The following is a 22,332-nucleotide window of genomic DNA, read 5'->3' on the forward strand; positions in this document are numbered from 1 at the left end:
TGGAGGGGATCCCGTCCAACCCAAGCCATTCTATGGCACCATCCCACCACGTGCCACCGCCGAAGGTGCGACGGCTCCGCTGACGTAACGCCACCGCAGCCACTCAGCGTAGCGAGCGCACATTGCGTAAGCTCCCATGAAGCTCCACCGCGCATGCGCAGAGCGCTCTCTTCCCACTCCGCTCCTCTCTATGGTTGTCCGCCGGCGGTGAGAGCGGCGCCGTCGGGCGGGACCGGAAGTGACGCATCCCGGACGTCGCTGAGGCGTGAGGGGAGGCAGCGGCGGGCGGCGAGCGGCGGCTGGTTGTGAGCTGGTTGTGAGGTGGGTCGGGGCCGGGCCTCGGGGCTCTGGGCTTCGGCCGTCGCTGCTTTGAGGCCGAGCCGTAGCGCTGAGCCCTTCCCGGAGCCGTTCCGGAGACTGGGGGAGTGGTTGGGGCTGTGGGGCCTGGAGTGGGGCCTAGAGCTCGGCGGGACGCCGCTCGGTCCTACCGGGCCTTGAGGCCTGCGGGGCCTTGTGCTCAGGGCGGCTGGGATGGGCTGCAATGCGAGGGGCTGGGGCGGGGGGCGGCCCCTGGGCCTCCCCCTTGTGCCTCCCCCTTGTGCCTCCCCCTTGTGCCTCCCCTCTTCTTTCTTCCATAGCCCTGTGTACATCCAGCTGCTTGTCCAATGCTTTAAGGCTGTGCTCGCTTCTTTCCAAGCGCTGCGAGTTGATGGGGCATCACTACCGTGTATCTTAAGTATAAGATGTGGGGAAATGGAAGGTATCTGCTGCTTGTGGTAGCAGAAATGAAGAGTATGAGGGAGAGAATTAGACAAGGTTGCCTGTGCATGTGTGTAAATAAACAGCCGTGCTCACGTTTCTCACACGTGGTTGAGTAATTCCTTGACTAGATGGGTAGCGCCTTCCTAGTGAATGATGTGCCCATAAAGTGAGAGTAGCTGGACTCAGGAGTTCTCTTTGTGTCTAACTCAGGATGTTCTGGTTTTGCTTTAGAAGCCCTGATGTGTTATCTGTGTTTTGGAACTGCTTTATGGTTGTGGGTTAATATAAATACAAATAAGAAAGTGAAGAGTTTGGTTTGGTTTTCCCAATATCATGTGTATGTCCCAGCTATTCTTAGTGGCTTTCTTCTTTCTGAGAAGCTCAGAACAGAAAGGAGAGAATGAAAAGGACCTGGGATGTATTGATGTTAATCTCCCTAGGCTACATTCTATGCTTTCTTCCTTTGTGTTTTCTACCACGTGTCCATAAACTGAGCAAATATCCCACAGAGAAAGGCAAATACATGCAGTGATTAGTTTTTCCTGACAGCTTGTTAAGCCTTTTGTAGCGCTGTGATGGCAGCGAGCCTGTTATCTTCCTTTATTGTTTGTCTGGAAAGTAAAGTCTGGGATCAAACGTTGCATTCAGCTGCTTCAAAGAGTGCTGATGCAAGTTGGGTCAAGCATCAGAACTGTGAGGGAGTTACATGGGGATGAAGGTGTAACCAGGCAGTGCACCTTTGTGTTTCCTATGTGTTTCTTTACCTGTCTGTTCCCTTAAAGGTTCCCTCCTGCCCAGTGTGGTTGTGGATGCCCCATCCCTGCAGGCATTCAAGGCCAGGCTGGATGTGGCTCTGGGCAGCTTGGGCTGGTGGTTGGTGACCCTGCACACAGCAGGGGGTTGGAACTGGGTGATCATTGTGGGCCTTTTCAACCCAAGCCATTCTGTGATTCTCTGATTGAAGGTGTTTGGGTTTGGTTTCTACATGCAGGGCTCAGTGTTCTCACCAGTTTGTACAAGCTGTTCTCCTCGCTGTCTGTACAGAGGGAAGATAAATTCCCTGATTGAAGTCACAGGGAGAGAAAGTACACAGGCAAAACTGGATACTAAAAATAGTACTTCAAAGCTGCTTGTTGCAAAATCTGCTGCAAAATGATTCAGTTAAGCAAAGGGTGATATGGTTAAAGTCAGGGTACTAAGCAGAGCCCTGTCCAGGGATTTATGCTTCAGTGTGATCCTTAGTGTACGTGTAGATGTTATTTCCAGCTCACAAAGAGGAGAGAAGCTGATGAAGCCAGAGCCTGGGTGGGAGCCAACGTGTGGGATGGGGGATGTGATTGATGCTGATTCAGGTTGTCATGTCTGCGTATTCTCACAGCCAGGCCTGTGTCTCTTTGCAGCAATTGTGTACCAGAAATATGGCTACGGACTGGCTTGGAAGCATCGTGTCAATTAACTGTGGAGAGAGCTTGGGAGTCTACCAGGGGCGAGTGTCTGCTGTGGATCAGGTCAGCCAGACCATCTCCCTTACGCGGCCCTTCCACAACGGGGTTAAATGCCTCGTGCCAGAAGTCACTTTCAGGTTAGTGTTGGTCCCAGTGTCTCCTGTGTCTTTTCCAGGTGAGGGTTGGGTGGGTGTTTTGCTTTGGTTTTTTCCCCCTTGCAAAGGCTTTTTGCCTTAAATCTTCCTCTGCGTAGACAAGAGTGAGTTTGGGAGCAGGATGCTGAATCAGCAGCACTGTGGTCATTCCCTTGTGCTCATTCCTACCAGCTCCTGGTAACACTGGGGTCGGGAAAAGAATAAATAAGACTTGTGTATGGACACTTTCCTATTTCCAGTGCACCTTTCATAATACAGAAGTCAAGTCTCCAAGTCACCGATATATATATTTTAAGTTAGATTAAGCACTAACATCAGGAAATCAATTCTTATTCCTAAAGAACTTGCATTTTGAAGGAGTTTGGTCATTGTCCTTTCCCATAGGAGGTATGGAAGTCTTTAGCAGGTGCTTGTTAATTTCCTGCTGTCAGTTCTGAATCCCATTTGGACACATACTTATTAAGTTGGAAATGGAAGACTCTAACTTCTAATTTATGTCTTGCAGTCGGTCCAGATGGAGGTCTTTGTAACCACTTCTTTGTTATGTTTTGGCTCACTGCTACATTAGTTATATCATCCTCCTCATGAAGCAGCAAGTGCCAGCTATGTCCAAGTGTGAATTGCACTAATTTAATGATAGCTTTATGTAGATATGCATTAAAAATAGCTTCCAGGCTGAGGATAATTGTTATCTAGGAACACTTAAATAAATACAGATTTTGGGGAAGGTTGTGCTGATTGCCTTTTATTTTTTTATTATTTTTGCTTGATTGATTCCTTTTTAAGCTGAGAACAAAACCTCCTGAACACAATCCAGGTGCGGCACAGAAATACTGAGGTTTTTATTAATACATGTGATTTCAGCTGAATGTTTTGGTATCTGGAATGCATGCGCCAGATTATTTAAGTCCTTCTTTTTCTTGTTTCCACTGTTAATTGCACCTAAAGAAACCTCTAACCAATCCCGTGTACAGTGTTGGTTGTTTTTTTGTTTGTAGAAGTAACTGGAATGTTAAATATCTGAACGACTGGTTTTCTTTTCTTGTTTTTAGGGCAGGTGACATTACTGAGCTGAAGATTCTGGAGATCCCAGGGCCAGGGGACAGCAGACAATGTGGGGACTTGCAGCAGGCAGACACAGGCATCCCTGGGGTTGGTTGCCAAGTAGGGCCCAGCCAGAATGGCACTGGGAAGATGTTTAAGAAGCCCTACTCCAGCAGTGCCCCACAGAACATCCCCAGGAGGACAGACATGAAGAATCAGGATATTATCATCTCCCCACAGCAGCAGTGCTCCAAGAGCTATATGGATCGGCACATGGAAACGCTGAATCAATCTAAAGGCTTTCGTCGAAGGCATAATTCTTGTGAGTCTGTTTGTTCACCTGTAACTTTCCTTCCTGCCTGGGTTACCACTGCAATATATGCCCTTGTTCAGCAAGAATATTTCAAACCAGAGTTTTCTTTACTTGCTTTTACACTTGTGTTGCCACCAAAAAGGTCTGGGAAAGAGAAAGGTAAACAGTGAGGAGAGAGTTCGGAACACGTGCTTCAAAGTATTGCAAGTATGGATCTTCCAGGGGTCTTGCACTTGTCTTAAATTCCTTCATAGTGGTGGTGTGATCTCATGCAGAACTTAATGAGAATGTTCATGCAGCCAAATCTGTCTGTTATAGCACATGATCAGCTACAGATCAAGAGCATGATGGATTCCTTGGCTTCTGCAGGGCATTCTGAGTGGGAGCCCGAGGCAGCTTTTGTGTGCTGCAGGTTGGGAGGATTGTGAGGTGCTCATGGTGTTGTTACTGGCCCATAAAAGCTAGTATGAGCTCTTCTTCCCCCTTTTCTTTCTGCTGGTGTGAGGTTAGAGGTTGGGTTGAGATGAGAATAGGAGTGAACAGATGTTTGGGGGGGGACAACAGGGAAAAAGACATGTGGACACAGTGCAGAGGAACAACAGGTGCTGAAGAACACAGGTGCTACTCATTACACTCTCCAGCCCTGTGGGCTGGTGGTCAGGAGGAGGGGCAGAGAAAATATCCAACAGCTTGTGGGAAGTTCTGCTCTACTTGTTAATGCAAAACAGAAAGGGCAAGTTGTATTGTGGGGTGTGAGCTGAATGGAAAGATCAGTTGCACTACAGTTCTGCCATGTTTTACTGTTGTTTAACGCTGCCCATCCTTGTTCAGTGTGAAGAACAGCCTGTGTGTTCTGCTTCATCAGCATCAAATGCTGCAAAAGATAGGACTGGATGATGTTGGTTAGAATGATTTCCCAACTCCTGTTATCTTTCCTTAGTGAAAACAGCCCAAAAGACAGCCTCATTTTTTCCTCTAAAAGGAACCAGAACCAAATTATGATATTGTGAAACTCTTATGGTTATACATGCTTTAACTGAAACCTATTACAGCATTGCCCTATGAGTAATTACAAGTGCTTTTTGCTGCATTGTTAAAAACACAACATCATCTAATGAGAATGAGATGCACTGATTCAATCCTTACACCAAAGCCAGACGTCCCTATTCTAATTCCTGTTTAAAAAACTCCTCAGCCAGCTCTAATGCTGTGCCAAAACTGGGTATGTTCTTTGGTTTTCACCTTTTATTTATTTATTTTCTTCCATGAAGCCCTCTCAGCTATATATATCCACATCTTCATCATGCAATTATTACAGCATCAGGATATACGACTTGATTTTTTTCCCCCCTTGTTTTTATGCATGGAAAAGAAACAAACTCACAGGACCAATTAAACAAGGAGATCAAAGGCTGTATGTTGTCTGAAGATGATGTGAGGGGGAGGGCATGTTCTCCTTGGTGAACTTAGCCACCTTCAGGCCTTTCTGTTTCCCTTCTACCCTCAGTTGTTTGCAGTAACTCCTGCTTTATTTAGTCTTGCTGGGCAGTGCCTGTGGCCAGATCACCTCACATAACAGCAATCTAGTGGGTCTGGGGTGTGCAGTGAGGGCTTCAAACTACTTCAACCCACCAACAGCTTGCTTCAGTTTGACATAAGCACAACAGTGGGTCCAATTTTCTTTTACAGACTCTTTTTAAAACAGGTTGAGCAAGGTGCTAGGAGTAGGTTCTTATTTGCTTGGCTTCATTTTCAGCTCAATGAGGGAGAAAAATTGAACTCTTACCCTCTGGAATGTTATTTGGAGAGCAGGCTAAATAATGTATGAGTCTCTCCACAGTGTGATGGAGGTAGTCGTGGCTACAGGAATCAAGGCAAGGATGGGCTGAGATGTCATCTAGCACTAAGTTGTACTGTGCCCATGCTTAGTATGGCTCCAAGTTGACCTTTTGCTGCCCCTTAGTGTGCCAAGTCAGGGACAAAGTTCTGCCTTTGGAGTCCATGTGTGACAGCAGTTGATAAGCACTGAGCAGCAGCACAGATTACATGTTGCACAACAGGGTATGTGCTGTGCTGGAGCGGGGCTGTGCATGCCAGGGCTGCTGCTGAGAGCTGCAGGGGTCTGCCAGGAAGGCAGCCAACTCAATAGAGGCTTTACATTTTGCTTGTGTGCTATACATAAAAGATTTTTCTTCTAAGAAACAAACCAGAAGCCTGGGAAGTATTGTTTGTCTTTAGAGGGAGGTGTTTTTCTTTGCATTGTCAAGCTGCTAACTTGATGTGGAGATGTGCTGTTCTTGTTAATATTCTGTGCACATATGCACGCAGAGCAGAGGCTCTGAGAGTGGCTCTGAAAAGAGCTGAGCTGAAAGCTCTTGAGTTGCTGTGGTTGATTGGCAGAGGATGGGGATCAGGCTGTGGAAGCAAGCAGGGCTGTGAATAGCAGCTTTCAGGAAAGGGCCGGGGATAATGTCACACCAGCAACATGGAAGGCAGTTGGTACTTCTCCTGTTAGCCTGAGCTTTCCCTTTCCTCCCCTTGTGCAATTTTTCAGCCCTTTTCCTTCGATGGTGCCAGCTTGCCCATCTAGAGAGTAAGAGGAACACCACTTAACTTTGCTTGGAGCGGTAGGAAGCCTCTTGCAGCCCCTGTTAGTGGGTGGTTATGCAGTCTATAATAAGACAGCCTGTTGTGGGGTCAGCAGTATTTCAGGGCTGGCATCCATCGGTGTGGATTAGAGAGCTGCCCAGCACAATGCTGGCACGTCTCGTTTTGATGAGGTATGGTCTTGGCTCCCATTCACGGTGTCTGCAGGGGAGCCCGAGGAGCTTTCCAACCATTGTTCTTGCAGTTTTTCTAATGCAGTTTTTCATTCAGTCAGCATTTACACGCTGCTCACATCAGCTGCCTCTGTCCCCTGGATCTGCTGCATGGCTGGGCTGCCCATCCCCACAGTTTGCTTTTTGGGTCATCTGAGGGTAGAGGAGAGAGTAGTTTGGAGAAAAACCTGGCAGTGAGTGTAAGGACTCTTGTTGGATAACAGGAACAGATCGAGCTGCCCTAACATCTGACAGTCACACAAGAAATGAGCTTGTTTTCTCATTGTGTTCAGTGCAAGCTCTCGTTTATGTGAACTTTGAGTCTGTTGCTTTGACCTGCAGTCAGTGAAACATTTGGAGACTTGGCCCGTTGTGTTGGCCTGGGTTTGTGTTTCTTGTGCTGCTGTTAGCAGCAGTGTTGAATGCAATGTCTGCCAGCTCCATGCCAAGTTGTGTACAGCTTTGGAGTGATTTGCGTGTTAACTTTGGTTTGGGAATCCTCCCTCTGAGGGGGAGAGAGTGAAAATCATGTGTTAGTAAAACCTTTCTCTTAAAACTGTATGTGAATAACTGGTTGCAGCTCCCATACTGTAATTCTTGCTGGAGAGCCTTGTCCTTTCCCTCTATGTTGTTACCAGCAATTCTTCCCTAATGCTCTCTATGCTTAAGTAGCTTCTTGATGAAAGGTGTATAACTGAGTGAGAACAAACTACTGAAATAAACTATGTAGTCTCCAGCAGCTTGAAAATGAGTCTATAGATGAGCGACCTACTATAGTTAGTAATGACATCCAATTATTATTGAGACTCTAGAAGTAGAGTGTTGATGAGGTTTGGTGCTGCTGACTGCACCATGCTGTATCTGGAGTTTCATGCTGACCACTGTACTAATAACTGTGGCTTTGTAGTGGCTTTGTGCTATGGTTAGAGATACAGCGAGGTTAGGATAAATAGGATAAACCCTTTAGAGAAGTTAGCTGTGTTGCTGCAGGGACCTCTGTTATCTGACTCGGAGCTAACAAGGGTGCTTGGGGATAGTTGGTTTTACTCTGGTAAAAGCCCAATGTAGTAGGAATAAGGTAGTCCTAGACCAGGGCTCTTTTGTTATCTTATCACTAACATAACCCTATCTTGAATTAAATGAGTAGAAACGCTTGGTTTGCCTACTGTGGGCAAGCTTTTTCTTGTTTTTCTAGTCTTGCCAAAGGAAAGTCCCTGAAAGTCTATTCCCTGGTGCCTTTTCTTCTGTTTTTTGTTAGCTTATCTCAGCGTGAGTAATACCAAAGATGAGGTCTGCGGGTGCTTTGAGAAACAAGCATCTCCTTGGTCAGTAGACACCAAATGTGAGCTGTCCTCCCTTATAAAACTTGCTTTTATTTTTGTTTAGGGTCATCCAGTAGCCGCCATCCAAACCAGGTGACTCCAAAGAAGAGCGGGCTGAAAAACGGGCAGATGAAGAGCAAAGATGACGAGTGCTTCGGGGACGACATTGATGAAATCCCAGACACTGATTTTGATTTTGAAGGGAACCTGGCCCTTTTTGACAAGGCAGCTGTGTTTGAGGAGATTGAGACTTACGAGAGGAGGAGCGGCACCCGTTCCCGTGGGACCCCGAATGAAAAGCCAGCTCGCTATCGGCACGATGAGAACATCTTGGAGTCAGAGCCCATAGTCTACAGACGGATTGTGGTACCCCAGAATGCTAACAAAGAATTCTGCACGGGTATGCCAGCTCCCTTCATGATAAGGGTGCAAGCTCTGCAGCTTTGCTGGGGTACATCTGGTGTCTGTCAGCTTAGTGTGGTACATTCACTCATGTAAGGTTGGATCTGTGTCTCTCTTATGTGTCTGTAGCCTTTATTTGCAATATTTCTGAGATCAGAAATATTCAGGTAGGACAACAAGGTAAGTTTTCTGCAGTAAGGAGTGAAACTGAAGATTGGATTAAAAGGAATGGAAACTGAAGAGGAACCATGCTTTGATGGGAGCCATGCCATAATTCCTGCTTTCTTTGATAGAAGGCAGGAGATTTCAAGTATTCTATCGCAGAATCATAGAATGGCCTGAGTTGAAAAGGACCACAATGCCATGTGCAAGGTCAGCAACCACCAGACCAGGCTGCCCAGAGCCACATCCAGCCTGGCCTTGAATGCCTGCAGGGATGGGGCATCCACAGCCTCCTTGGGCAGCCTATTCCGGTGCGTCATCATTATGTGGTTATAAGGAACTTTTAATGCCATTGGTGTAAAAAGAAACAGCTCTGGGTCTTCCAACCATAGCAGTGAAGGAGCTTTGGCACCCCAGGGCAGCTGTTTCACACCAGCATAAAATCAAATGCCAGATGTTTTTGTAGAGGGGCACTAAATAGCTGGATCCTGGCAGTCTGACCACTGAGCGTGAGTGTGCTCAGGTCCTTAGCCCATCATTCTTTCTCTACCCAGAAAAACTCCATCTGGGGTGTGAAACACTTGTTGGAAGGAAGTTGATTCATTCACAGTGATTTGCTGCTTTTCTGTAGAAAAACGTCATTTTCTTACTGGTTCTGCTAGGCAGTGATATGATATCTGAGTTTTCCTTTTGTGGCATCCGCCTTCCTGTTGATCTGCTATGTTTGACAACTTCAAGACTTCCTGAAGCAGAAGTGGTTCAGATCTGTATTAATAGCTTCTGATGCCTTTTTTTTCCTTTCTGCTTAGTTTAAGCAATAACACGTTAATTCTGTGCAAGCTTTCAGTATTGCTACAGCACCCTGTGGCTTGAGGCTCCCAATGGGCTGTACTATGTGTGAATAAGCACTTCTTCCTTTGTGTGAGGATTTTAAAACGTGTTATCTGTCAATTCATCTTCCAGCTGGCTTATTTTGGAAGAGACAGAGCCTCTACGTATGTCTAGACCGAAACAAAGGCTAACCAAACTGTTGGAGAAGTGCAGCTGATATGATTTTCTAGAAGCATAATTCCTGGGAGGAAAACTGTTGTGCCGTAACCAGCAAACCTCAGGGTGGAAATTCAGAGGTTGGAAAAGAAATCATTTGCTGAACTCCATTGTTTCCTATGGAAACTCTTGGCACCCTGTCTGCAGTGTGCACAACGGAGCAGCCCTGTGAAAGCGCTGCTGTTTTGTTTTGCTCTTGGCAAGTTTGCAGAGGGAGAGTGGTGACCCTCTCTCTGTAGCTGCAGGGTCTTGCTAGCCTCATTAGCTGCTGCTGGGTGATTAGTCTCCCGTATGGAATTCTGGATCTGTTTGGAAGAAAAGTTGTCATGTTACACAACAGGTATTGCCAACTACAGCTCCCTTTTCACTGTGCTGTGCAGGGCACGTTCACAGCCCTGCAAACTGTGCATCCCTTCACTGTGTATCTTGATGTATTTTTCCCCACAGAGGGCAGTTTTCTTTGTGTTAGCTGAGGAAGTTTACTTTTGCTTAGGAAATGCTACCAGCTAGCTAGCAAAAGCTTTTGTAAACAGTTGTAAGTTGCCTGCTGTTCCTGGCTTTCAGTCGAGTGCTTTTTGTAGTGAGAAGGACAGAAGGGTATTCAGAATGCTTGGAGCGATGATGGGCTGTCACTTGATGAAATCTGGATTTCTTTGTTTAGCAGCTGAAAGGGGGATATGCTAAGCTACAAAGAGCAGCAGTGCTGAAGTCAGCTGAGTGCCAGGAGCCCCAAAATGCCATTATTTTTGGATATATCTGCGCTAAGGTTTCTTTCTGCTTCTGAATTTCCTTTTTAGAATTGTATCTGGACTCCTGAAGGGTTCTCTTTTTCACAGAAAGCACTCCAGCTGTTTGCAAAAAGCCCTTTCTAGCTATAGGGGAAGTAAGTACTTCAGCCTTTCTTTTTCCCTTGGCCAGCCTTGAAGATGATCATCTTAAGAGCTTTGGCTGGTAGAATAATCATTCTGTCTGCTGTAATAACACAAAATGATGCTGGTGGTCATTGGCAGCGAGCTAAATATCCACCCCTTGTCACTCCATAGGCTTCCAGTCTCAATGTTTGCTACTGACTGGAAGAAACTGAGCCTTGAAGGATGTAAGCAAAGCTCAAAAGGCACTGCATCCCATCAGGATGCTTTTTTCAGTGTCAGTCTTATGGTGCCAAGCAGTCAAGCCTTTTCCCCCCTTTTTCTCCTTTGATTACCTTTTGTATACGATATATCCATGAAATAATTGCAGAAATGTGAGTTTTGCAGGGAGAACAGCTCTTCACGATAAGCTTAACGTGGATTCCTGGCTCAGCACATCTCAGAATTGAGTGGTGTGCTGTAGGCTGCAAGTGTCTTCCCACAGTGCGAAATGCTTTGAGGTTTGCTCAGCTGACTTAGGAAACTTGTGCTGGGAGGTGTGGAAGAGGAAGCAAGTATCACAGAGGCAGAGTGGTGGAGGGCATCTGCCCAGTGTTCTGGAGCTACGGGGTAAGGATTATAGTGGAGGAAGCAGGGAATGAAGGTCCGGATCTGTTCCAAAACAGAAATGAAAACAGGAAGCTCAAAGCCTAGCAGTGCTTTGATTGTGGCTAAATTGTACCCATTCCTGGAGTTATACAGGTGAATCACTCCCAAATATTAACTGCTCTTTATTCCTTGGAGCTGGCAGCTATTGATCTGTCTGTTTGCTATTATATTATGTTTAAAAAGGGAAGCACAGCTGTTTCACGGACATCTGCCTCCCTGGAAGGGCAGGTTGCTGTTCCTTTCTGTTAGGTGTAAGTTGTCTACTTCCAGAGCTGTCTGGTTAGAGCTTAAATGCCCGTTGGCACTGGCCTGTCTCTGTTCCTCCTACTTGCTATCAGCATCAAAGCTAGCTGTGTTCAAAACAGCAGTGTTTTGGGATTAGGTTTTTCAGCAGTATCCACCAAGCCAATGATGTGCTGATATCTTTTAGCCTAGAGACATTTGTGGTAGGGTGGAGCATGTAGGTTTGTCATCAGTGACTCTAATAATCTCAGTCATGTCTGTGTCTCTTAATGGTTCCTTTTTTACAGTTCATCTCTTCTTTCCTCTTACCTTTAATCACTGCTATTACACGCAACCTGCATGCCATAGGTTTCAGTTCATGATGATTAAACTGGATTAAAATCTCCCTCATCTGGCCTGCGGCCATCAAACTAGGCTGAAATTTCCTGTGTGCCACAACACTTTACCTTCTTTCCCACACTGAGCAGGGGTTGTTGATGCACACAGCAGGCTCATAGCTGAAGTCTGGCTTTGTAAGCAGTGGGTACTGCTGAGACAGCACACAGAGTAAAGAGGAGGGCTGTTTGCCAGATAGATGAGGTATTACTTTCTTTCTCTGCACTACTGGTAATGCATTTCTTTCTCTGTGCTTCCCCTACCAAGACTTCCAAATTGTCCTGCAAGAAACTCCTTTTCCACACATTAAGGAGATGGAGAATAAGCTTCATAGTAAATCAAGGCAGCAATCAGAGCTGATGCAGCAGGGTCAGCCTGCAGAACTGAGCCTGAGTGTTCTGTGTGGATGATGACAGTGTGGCTTTTCTGTGCCGTGTCCTTGACTGACTCTTCTCTCTGTAAGTTTTAATGCTTCAGCCCGTGGGTAGCTGCCTTGCCTTGCAGTGACTGTGTGCTGAATGATGTGGGATCTTTGAGGAGGGTGCAAATGAAGTTCACCTCATGCAATTGCATGTGTTTGGAATAACGTGTGGGGCACATAACTATGTTTTCCTGAGTCTGCAGGCAGGTGGCTCCAACTTTACACCCTTCACAAGGCAGCTAGCAAACTGATGATATCCAACCTGCCTCACGTGGATGCAGGTTATGTCCTCTGCAGGTAACTGCATCTTTGAGCATGAGCTGAGCAGCAGTGGAGCCTGGTGCTCTTTGCTGCTGGAGGGGAAGAGCTTTTGTGTATAGTTTTCATGAGATCCAAAGTCTAGGACTGTGTCCTCCATTCAGGCAGCTTGCATTGAATTCTTCTATTAGCTGGAGAGCATCTATCTGGGTAAAAGATGGAGATTGAGCATCTCTTCTTGTCTCTCTCTTGTCCAGCTGAAAGCACAGGTTTGGGGCTTGTTCAGCAGTGTAGCTCTGGGCTTGTTGGGGGAAACCTTTTGATAACTTTGGTATTATTAGCTCAGTCCTTCTGCTGGCATTTATTCTTTCCTCCAAGCATTGTGTGTGTAGCATGGCATAGTGAAGCTGGAGGAGGTAACTGGTCTGCAGTCGTTGTGCACAGGACAGAGCATGGCCCATAGGCTGAGCTTCGTGTTTAATCAGGCTTCAGCAATGCTCTGCGTGTCATAGAACTATTCAGGCTTTATCTCCCCCCCCTTTTATTTTCCCAGGCAGCTGTAGAATACGTTTATTTAATATTAAAAGGCCAGAGCTAATTTCTTTTATTACCTTCATTACCAAACAATGAAGACGCACTGTCCAACCCAAACATAATTAAAGTTGGCAGGAGTTCAGTTCTGTTGCAGTAGTGTTATTGTTTGTGGGTTTACCCATTGCCTCCTTGATTGCTTTCTGTCAGAGTTTATTTAACTCCCTCGGTCTGGTTCTGATAAGCCAGTCGAACAGGTCAGGCCTTGCGTGAGTGTGAAGAAGGGAAGTTCTCTTGGCATTGGAGCCTGCCCCTGAGAGGGAGCAATGAGGGCAAAGTGTAGCCCAAGCCAAGTGCTGAACATGAGTTCATCCTGTGCCAGCAATTCCCTCTGCATTAACCCACTGGGCACTGGGTTTTGTCTTGCTGATGGCAGAGGTGTGCTTATAACACCTTGTGTCCTGAAATAAGTTATTGAGAGAGGTGTGAGCAGTTGAAGAGGAGGCCACGCTGCACTGGATAGATAAAGAATATGAGGTGGCTCTGCCATCCTTCTGGTTTGAGGAGTTTGTGCCATGGTGAAGCAGGAGCTTGTGGTTCAGAAGGAGCTCTGCAAGTCGTGTGCTCCGTATTAGCAGAGGATGTGGCTTGCCCCACTGCACAGTGACATCCTGACTTCAGGTCACACGTTCCAACTCTTCCCTCAAGCTTGAAAAACAAGACCCGATGAATTAGCAGGAATCGGGATGGGATTGAGCCTTGCGTGACACTGGAGGCTGAGAGGGTGTGTGAACACGGGGCAGGTGCGTGACTAGTGGGACAGGCGTAGCGTTATTAGTGGCTTATGACTCCAAACGTTTGGCGGCTGCTATCAAGACTCCAAAATGACTTTGATAGTGTGCATGCTCCCATGTGCACTGCGTGTAATAAAAGGTCGTTAGCAGAGGTGGTTTAATGGGCTGTTAGCATGCAAGGTCAAGTGCTTGAACAAGTTTGGTCCCTCTGTGTCTGCAGGGCTGGGAGATGAAAGTCATAGGGATTCAGCCCAGCATCCAGTGTGATCTGCTCTGCCCTGTTACCTTACAGGAGCACCTGTGCTCTGAAAACCTCAGGATATGCAAAAACCTGCTATTTCCGCAGTTGTTTGTGCCTTGCACCCTGGGGAAACATGGCAGTACAAACGACAGCTCTTAGCAATTAAAACACACTGCTTTCCTCATTTGAATGTGGCAGTGGCTTGTTACAACTGGTTCTCATGCTGTTTTTCTGCTCAAGCATGTGAGTAACTGTTAGGTTTCCTTTCTGAGCGGATGTGTATGCCGTTGCAGCTCTGTTTTGAGCTGGTACTGCTGCTGAGCATTCGTGCTAGGCCTTCAGTATTTCTGCTTAGCTTTTCTTTCCGAGGAAAGAAGCCCTGTAAGGAATTCCCAGCAAAGCAAGTCTGCAGAGAAACTGAAACTCTCTGCCTTCTCTAAACAGTTGGTATTGTAACATAGTTCAAGGCACCGAAGCTCTCATGTGGTTCTGCTGGGATTGCTTGTCTGGCTGGGAGCAGTGTTCCTGCTTCAGCTGTGTTCCTCCTGTACAGGGAGGGAGTTGAGTTGTGCTGCTCCTGAGCTGGGAGATGGTTCAGGATCCCCAGGGTTTGTAGGAGCGTGTGTGGAAGGCAGAACAGCCTGTATCTGTAATCCTGCATGGGGCTAATTATCAAATTCAGACCAAAGGATGCAATCATAAGCTGCAGAGAAAAGCTAGAATAGAGAGTCTGGTTTCTGTGGCCAAATATACGTGAGGTTATCATGCTGTTGCAGCAGTTTTTCTCACCTGATACTTATGTTTTGTACTTCTATCTCCATAGGCCTTGAGTAGCTATTCCCAGTTTCCTGTGTTGCTCAGCACACCATCAAAAAATTGCTGTGGCTTCCCATAGCTGCTTTTTTGTGTTAAGAAATCCCCTGTTTCCAGAGCAGTTTACTGCAGAGTTCTTTCTGTGAAGCCAGCACCAGATTCCCCTGCTAGGAGGAGTGTGCAATGAATTGGCCTGAAGAGTTATTCAGCTTTGTTTCTCTTTCACCTGCTGATTCCACACTACTCTGCTGTTGGAAGCAGGCTGGAGTGATGGTATTGCTGTCTGCTGCAGGCGTTGTTCTCATGGCTTAACAAAACCTCTCTTGTTTGTTTTTCCCCTGATCCACATGCTGAAGCATTTCCTGGCTCTCAGACCAGGCTGTCAAATGTCTGAGAAGAATTCCTCTATAGACACTGTTCTTTCAGCTGTGTCGCTCCTTCACTGCTCCAATGTATCACGGTTCAGTGTTTGTGTCTGAAGACAGATGATGTGACATGGCACCACCAAGGCAGTGGGGATGCTTACAAGGCAAATGGGGATGGCTTGCTGTGTATTGGAACTGGTAGAGATCCAGGAACCTACTGCAAGAAAGTGTAATGTGGGTAGTATCTGGTTTACAGCCTGTCTTGTGACTGAGAGGAGGCTGCCTGTGCTACTGACACGATAGGAATAACTGTTTTAAGCAGAGTAGTAACTCCTGGCTAAGCAAGTGTATTCCTAACTGGAGACTTCCAGAATTTGTTCTCAGTATCTGGGGATAAGTGGGTTCACTATCCCTTGGGTTAATAGTTGTGGTGGCTGCAAACTGAGCTGGCAAGGTGGGATACATGTGATGCTCTCACTTGGATTATTGGGTTGAGCAGGCTCTTTATAACATCTACCAGGTCTATTCTAACTGCTGTCAGGGGAAAAAAAAAAAACAGACTGCAGCATTCAGTTATGTTTGTTTTCCATTTCTTTGAAGCTTTTTCTCTTTATTTCTTCCTCAAATCCAGACTCCGGGCTGGTTGTGCCCAGCGTGTCGTACGAGCTTCACAAAAAGCTGCTGTCAGTTGCTGAAAAACATGGGCTGACCCTGGAGCGGAGGCTGGAGATGACAGGAGTGTGTGCAAGTCAGATGGCTCTGAGCCTGCTCGGGGGACCCAACAGGTAACACTCATCACCTATGCTGGGAGTTTGCCCTCTCTGAGAAGATCTTGCTTCTGCTACCTTCTTCCTCTGAATGGGGATAAGTGAAAGAGGCAGAGAGCTTGCTTTTGAGGTAGATGTGTTGTAGGTGCCTGCTGTCACTTGTTGCACAGCGGTCCTGCAGGTGGAGACAGCTGCCATCTGTCTTCTCTCCTTTTGGACCACTGAACTGAGAACGTTTGCCCTTTTGGTGGGCCTCGTTTGCTAGCAAGATTGGAGAGCATTTGTCACTTTTTGCACACACTGACTCAAAGAGAGCTGCTCAGTGCCTGCCCTTAGCATTGCTGTTGATGTGACCAGGCAATTGCACACGTATTCTTAGATTGTTAGTAGAAGGTCCAAATGATTTATTCTTGAAACGGAAGGTAAACCCTAACAGTCTCTGTGCAGGAGTGCTTTACTTGCATTCCAGATCCTGACTGAATTAAAGCAGCAAGTGGTGACCTACCAGGCAGCTCTGACCCTCTCAGCTAAAAACCTGATGTATGACTTGTACTATCACTTGTGCTGCCTTTGGAGTGCTCATTTTTCACAACTTAAACTGTTAAGCTATTGTGGTTTTTGCAGAGCTGCTTTTCAAAGTCAGAGGGGGGAGAAAAAGCCTTCTAAAAGTAAATTAGCACGAAATTCAGGCTTGCTGTAAGAGCAGTGGAGATGTCCCCTGCTTTGAAAGTATAAGCTGGCTGTGAGATGAATCAGGGCAGGCTGGGACCACCTCTCTGCCATGGGTGCAAAGGGATCTTGAAGTGAACCTGCAAGCAGAGCATCTCTCTGCTGTCAGCCCTGCAAAAGGGTGTGGGTTCCTTTCTCTTCAGAGAAAGCGGAAGGCTTGCAAAACACCTGTTGATTTGCATCTTGCTGTTTTTTATTATTGTTATTATTATTTTTCCCTCTAGCATTGCAAAGGTAGAAGATTTGCCTTGTTTTTTTACCATACCTCTTTTGTCTTTGTTTAGGCTGAACCCGAAAAATGTACATCAGCGGCCCACGGTAGCCCTGCTGTGTGGCCCCCATGTGAAAGGGGCCCAGGGGATCAGCTGTGGACGGCACCTCTCCAACCACGACGTCCACGTCATCCTTTTCCTGCCCAATTTCGTCAAGATGCTGGAGTCCATTACCAACGAGCTGAACCTCTTCAGCAAGACACAAGGCCAGCAGGTGTCCAGCGTCAAAGGTAAGTGGGTAGCAGTGCAGGTGATAGCAGATATCTGTGCTGTTCAGTTTGGTGCTGCCTGCACGTGCCAGTGGCACCATCTAGTGGCATTCAGAAGTGTGCCTGGAGGCTGCTGGGATGGCAGAGGCTCGAGAGGTCCAACAGTGGAGCAGTTGTGCTGGTACAGATGTTTCCGGTCTGAACAAACACAAGAGCTGCTGTGTGAAGCTGAGTCAGACCAGCCATTCTCTTAGAATAACGGCCTGCCTTGTTCAGCATATTGAAACTACTAGTAAATGAGCATCCAAACTGCTGTTTCGCACCATGCATGCAGCCTTGCTGAGCTGGCTGTCAGAGCTCAGATCTTAGCGTGCTCTAGAATAAGCTGATACTTAGCACTTGGTTGTGAGAGAGCTTGTTTCTCTCTGTTGTTTCACCAGCACCGATATAAGACCTAGTTTGTTAAAAGCTTTTGGGAGTAACAAATGTGAAACTGCTCAATATGTTGTACTGTGGTTGTGGTGCCAGGGCCTTATGTGCCTGTGTGAAGACTGATGCTTTCTAACTGGATGCTTTGTGAGGAGGTAATGCAGCAGACAGTGGGTACAAGGAGGCCAAGTGAGCTCAGTGAAACAGGCAGCACTGCAGCAAACAAACTGCTGTCCAGCAGATGTACTTCAGAACAAAATGCTTTTTATTCAGCATGCAGATTAGAAAAATCTCCATTTTTAATGGAAGGAGAAGTTCCCTGCTTTCCTAAGCTGCCTGGACTGGAGAGCCAGCTCAGTGGTGCCATCTGAGGGCTGCTGAAGCGAGTTACAGAGCTTTGAAATACTGATGTCAGTGTCTTCTGCAGAAATACAGCAGTGATAACCTGTGAGGCCAGACTGTGTGGAAAAAGACTGAGGGTAATGGAGACAAAAATGGAAGAGACTCTGCAGGCAGCACAGTGTGAGGAAGGAGGGCACTGAGCTTTAGCTTGAGGTTTGAGGCTGCTCCTCGCTGCTCACAGTGCTTGTGTTTCTTTCAGATCTCCCCGATACCCCTGTTGACCTAGTGATCAACTGCCTGGATTGTCACGAAAATGCCTTTCTGAGAGATCAGCCTTGGTACAAAGCAGTTGTGGACTGGGCCAACCAGAACCGGGCACCCGTCCTCAGCATAGACCCTCCCATAAGCGAAATGGAGCAGGGCATTGATGCCAAGTGGTCGCTGGCCTTGGGGCTACCCCTGCCCCTGGGTGAGAGGGCAGGGCGTGTGTACCTCTGTGACATTGGCATTCCCCAGAAGGTCTTTCAGGAAGTGGGAATAAACTACCACTCACCCTTCGGCTGCAAATTCGTCATCCCCTTGCATTCCACTTAGAGCCCATCCAGCCACGTGGACCTGAAGGAAAAGAAGAGAGGAGGAGTTGTGTCAAATAAGCTGTCCAGTGGAACCTGACTGGTAAACAGGCATCACAAGCCTTAAGGATGTGAAGTTCTGGAGTGAGTTTCCTTCCAGAAGAAATATTATATTAAAAAAGAAAAAAAAAAAAGTCATAAAATGGAACAGAAAGAAGGAAGCAAATGTAACTGCAAAGCTGTTTTCATTCTCTTGTGCCATTGTGAGAAGGAACACGCAGAAAAGTGATATCTGCCCCTGGCAATGGCAGCGGTTGCTGCTGAAACCTGCCAGGGGATTATATAGCATAGGGATATGCATGGGAATGTTCTGGTACAAGCGATGGGTGGTGTGGAGGCTTGGGATGCATTTCCAATCCTTCTGGGCAGATGGACCCAGCAAACTGTCCTGGTGGGATCAGCTCCCCTGGGTTGTGTAGAAATAACCTTTCTTTTTTTCTTTTTCCCTGCAGTTGTAGTGGGAGGTTGGATTTGATTTTTGTTCTGTTCTGTTGGATTCCCCCTCCCTGTTCTTTGTTCATGAAGGCAATAGTAGCTCCATCCCTTCAAGGAGAGAGTTCCCTCATCAGAAAGCTCATATCAGGAGCCAGAAGCTCTCAGGCAGCACATGCTCCGAGAGCACCAATGTCCTCAGCTAGGCCTTATTTGCTTATGTATTCTCTTGGCTGTTTGTTTGTTTCGGGGGAACGAGTTATGTTATGGTAAAGAACTTTTCCAGAGTGTTTTGGTTTGTTTGGTTTGTTTCTTTGTTCCCTTTATTTCTGGCACGGTGAGTGGCTCAACAGGGGGAAGCACAGTGAAGCAGGGTAGTGTTGCTCTGACTGTGCTGTATGGTGCAGGTGATGTGTTGATGTGTCCCCCTACAGTGTTTCTAGTGTCTTTCCCATGCACCATGTGGTTGTTCACACATCTGGTCATTCCCTTTGGGCACAAAGGCTGTGTGTGAGGGTGGCTGTGCACACCTGGGTACTGGGTATACTGGAAAGAAACAACCCCTGGCCTTCAAGAGTGCCCTTGGGTCACAGTGGGCTGCGTACCCAGTAGTGACAGGTAGGCCACAGCATTACTGTGTGGTTACACAGAGGTGGGAATGGATGTGGAGTCTGTCCCCCTGTGCCCACTGGGGACCTGGAGTGAGGGTCAGTTCTGCCCTCTGTGCCCAGACTAAGGTGACACAGGAGACACCAGACAGATGCCAAACTGGGGTCCTTGGCTCCCTTCCTGCTTGCTCTGTTCTCTTGGGGCCTTACCTGCCCTCAAAGCTTCTGCTGATCCTAAACTTGTCATGCAGCCTGTTCAAGCAGCTGTGGAAGACTTCAGATCTTCACACAGTGCCTTTTCTCTAGAGCAGCTGGATTCTGTTAGGCTGAAGCATGAGCACAGCTGCCCTGTGTGTGGGAACAGTTCTAGCTGTGCTGTATCTCTGTTTGTCCTGCCCACCGCATGTTGATCCCTGTGTGCTTTGCATATACAGATCAGGCGCTTCTTTTTACCTTTCATCTGCTGAGAGCAGAGGCTGAGGGGTATCAGAGGCAGAGGTAAAAGACTTTGCTGGTTGAAAGGGAGCAGTTGAGTAATTAATTTGCCAGGAAGCTTAGATCTGATGCTGGATGTGGGGAGAGCAAACTTCAGGCCTCCCTCAGAGGATCTGCTTCTGAAGGCATTGAGGTCCATCAGTGATAGTCACTTCGTAAGGGCTACTGCCTCTTAAGAGCACAGGAGCAGCTGATTCCCAAGTGGCAGACGTCAAAGAAGTGAGGCAGAAGGCTGGCTTGGCTCTAAGCAGGGATCTTTTCTGCAGCTTAAGTGGGAAAAGAAGGAAAATATACAGACACTGGAAGAGAGCTGAGGAGATCCATGCAGCCAAAGCTCAGTTAGAGTTGAAGCTGGCCAATACTGTGGGGGACAACATAAAGGGCTTTTTAAAATATGTTAACAGCAAAAGGTTTGTTACTCAGTAAGGATGGTTGCCTCACAAACAGGAACACAGATAAAACAGTGGCTTTTAATGCCTTCTTTGCCTCTGTCTTCTACACTGATTGGGACCCTAGGAGCACTGTGCCTGCAGGAACAATGAACTCCCAGCAGACCCCCAAATAGTGTGGGATTGGCTGCTCCAGTTGGATGCCTTGAAGACTGGGGCCCAGTGGGATTCATCCCAGGATGTAACAAGAAATGGCCAATGTCACTCTGAGACCTCTCTCAATTGTATTCTAGTGGTGTTGGGAGTCTGGAGACATTCTAGTTGATTGGAAACTGCAAATGTTGCCCCAGTTGTCCAAACTGGCAGGAGGGGAGACCTTGTAAAATGAACAGTCCTATAATTACCTTTAGAGCCTGGTAAAGCTGGAGGGAAGATAATACTGGGAGTTCTTGGGGGGAAAAAAGTGCTTGAGAGACAACACGGTCGTTGGTTGCAGCCAGCATGTATTTATGGGGGGGAGCGGCCAGTTTAATGAACTCAATTTCCTTTTATGACAAGGTTTCCCACCTAGTTAACCATGGGTAGACTGATTCTAAGTGCTGTGTGATGGGGGAAGACTTGCCATATCTACCTCAGCAGGACCAAGGGCTCTTCTCTCTCGGACCCTGGTTCCCCCAAGCTGCTTTCCCTGCTGGCAGTGGGACTCCTGAGCTGCGTACGCCAGGCAGACTGAGCTTTGTGAGTGGTCAGTGCTCTGAGCAGCTGTTGCTCTGCCCTTGGGTGAGCAGGAAGGGCTAAGCTGAAGCTCCCCATCCTCAGGAGAGCCATGTTTCAGCTTGTTCTGTAGTGGCACTTACCAGGCTGTGGCTCTGACTTGGCTGCACAGGGCAGTGGTGGGGTTGGCTTTTGGAAAAGCCTTGCACTTGTAATTCTTGTTTCCTTAGAGGTTTCAGCTACAGCTTATCTTTATCTGCAGAGCAGCATCTGAGTTAAGAGGGCGGGTGGTAGTTCCCTGGCTGTTGGTTTAGTACTTCATTAGGCATAATCCCTGTATTTTCAATTCTCTTACTCAAGGCACTTCTTTTTAAATGAGGCTGCAAGCTTTTCTTGGCTCTTCTGGGTTGGCAGTTAAACTGTGGATTGCACATGCAGAGCAGCAATGGTGCAGAACCATTCAAGACTTAAATCACAGGATCCTTTCCTGCTGCTACGCTGTTGTGCTATTGGCTGAAGCTAAATGCCCAGTAGGGCACTGAACCAGGTTAAAGACATTATTGCAGGGATAGCAGTTGGCATCAGGCCTGTGGTCACTGCTGTGTGGCTTCAGGAAGCACCCAGGCCCATGCAGCAATAGGGTACCTCAACTTTAAGCAAAAAATAAAGTCGATAGTGCTACATAACAGTGCACAGGGCCCCAGGTATGGAAGATGATTTCCTATTCCTACTCCTGTGCTGTGTTTAGGGCACAATGAAGGGTTTGGGGCTGTGTTCTGCACTGCTGACCTTTACCCTGCACTTTGCTTTCTGAAAGTGAGAGCACATCTGGGTGTTTGGCTGTACTTTCTCTCGGCTACAAAGGCTTATTTGAGGAAGGAAGTATGGGTCTCGCCCACATGAAATGCATCTTCCTTGCAAGTGTGTGCTCTGCTGGAGCACTCTGCAAGACCCAGGAGGGCCAGATCCCTTGGTTTCCTCCTTCCCTCACACTGCCATTGCAACACAAAGAATGCAACACCATTTCTTTTATAAAACGTGTTGGAGATAAGTTTCTACCTTCACAACCATCATAGGAACTGCCTGCGAGTGCTTCTGTGGTCACGACCACGTGAAGATCACTGCACTGTGTCACTGCTCGATTCCATTTGTGACCCAATGTTTGTAATGACTAATTCCTGCTGCTGTTGCGGGATGCCCTGAAATAAACTGCAACTATTCACATGTGCTATTTGCTTGTCTGCTCTAATACTGGAGCCTGATATCCCTGGTGGAACAAGCCTTC

At 47.1% G+C, this 22,332-nt stretch overlaps 1 protein-coding gene across 2 annotated transcripts; it reads left to right on the forward strand.

Annotated features, from left to right (window-relative positions):
• The first annotated feature begins 198 nt into the window (after window positions 1-198).
• EDC3 (enhancer of mRNA decapping 3) lies at window positions 199-22,271 on the forward strand. Of its 2 annotated transcripts, none has more exons than XM_015872680.2 (7): window positions 199-321; window positions 2,163-2,344; window positions 3,415-3,728; window positions 7,925-8,260; window positions 15,661-15,814; window positions 16,810-17,027; window positions 18,037-22,271. In XM_015872680.2, the coding sequence occupies exons 2-7, from the start codon at window positions 2,181-2,183 to the stop codon at window positions 18,369-18,371; spliced, it is 1,521 nt and encodes a 506-aa protein (XP_015728166.1). In that variant the 5' UTR covers window positions 199-321; window positions 2,163-2,180; the 3' UTR covers window positions 18,372-22,271. The 2 variants fall into 2 exon arrangements, with proteins under 2 accessions (XP_015728166.1, XP_015728167.1); XM_015872681.2 differs by having other exon boundaries at window positions 211-308; window positions 2,161-2,344.
• Window positions 22,272-22,332: the final 61 nt, after the last annotated feature.

The sequence above is a fragment of the Coturnix japonica genome, chromosome 10, assembly GCF_001577835.2.
Source record: "Coturnix japonica isolate 7356 chromosome 10, Coturnix japonica 2.1, whole genome shotgun sequence".
NCBI lineage: Eukaryota > Metazoa > Chordata > Aves > Galliformes > Phasianidae > Coturnix > Coturnix japonica.

Excerpts from the sequence above, each read along its gene's own strand:
- EDC3 (XM_015872680.2), top strand. The coding sequence starts at position 2,181 with ATGGCTACGGACTGGCTTGGAAGCATCGTGTCAATTAACTGTGGAGAG. Across the intron at positions 3,729-7,924 it reads TCGTCGAAGGCATAATTCTT|GGTCATCCAGTAGCCGCCAT; the intron begins GTGAGTCTGTTT and ends ATTTTTGTTTAG. Across the intron at positions 17,028-18,036 it reads GCAGGTGTCCAGCGTCAAAG|ATCTCCCCGATACCCCTGTT; the intron begins GTAAGTGGGTAG and ends TGTTTCTTTCAG.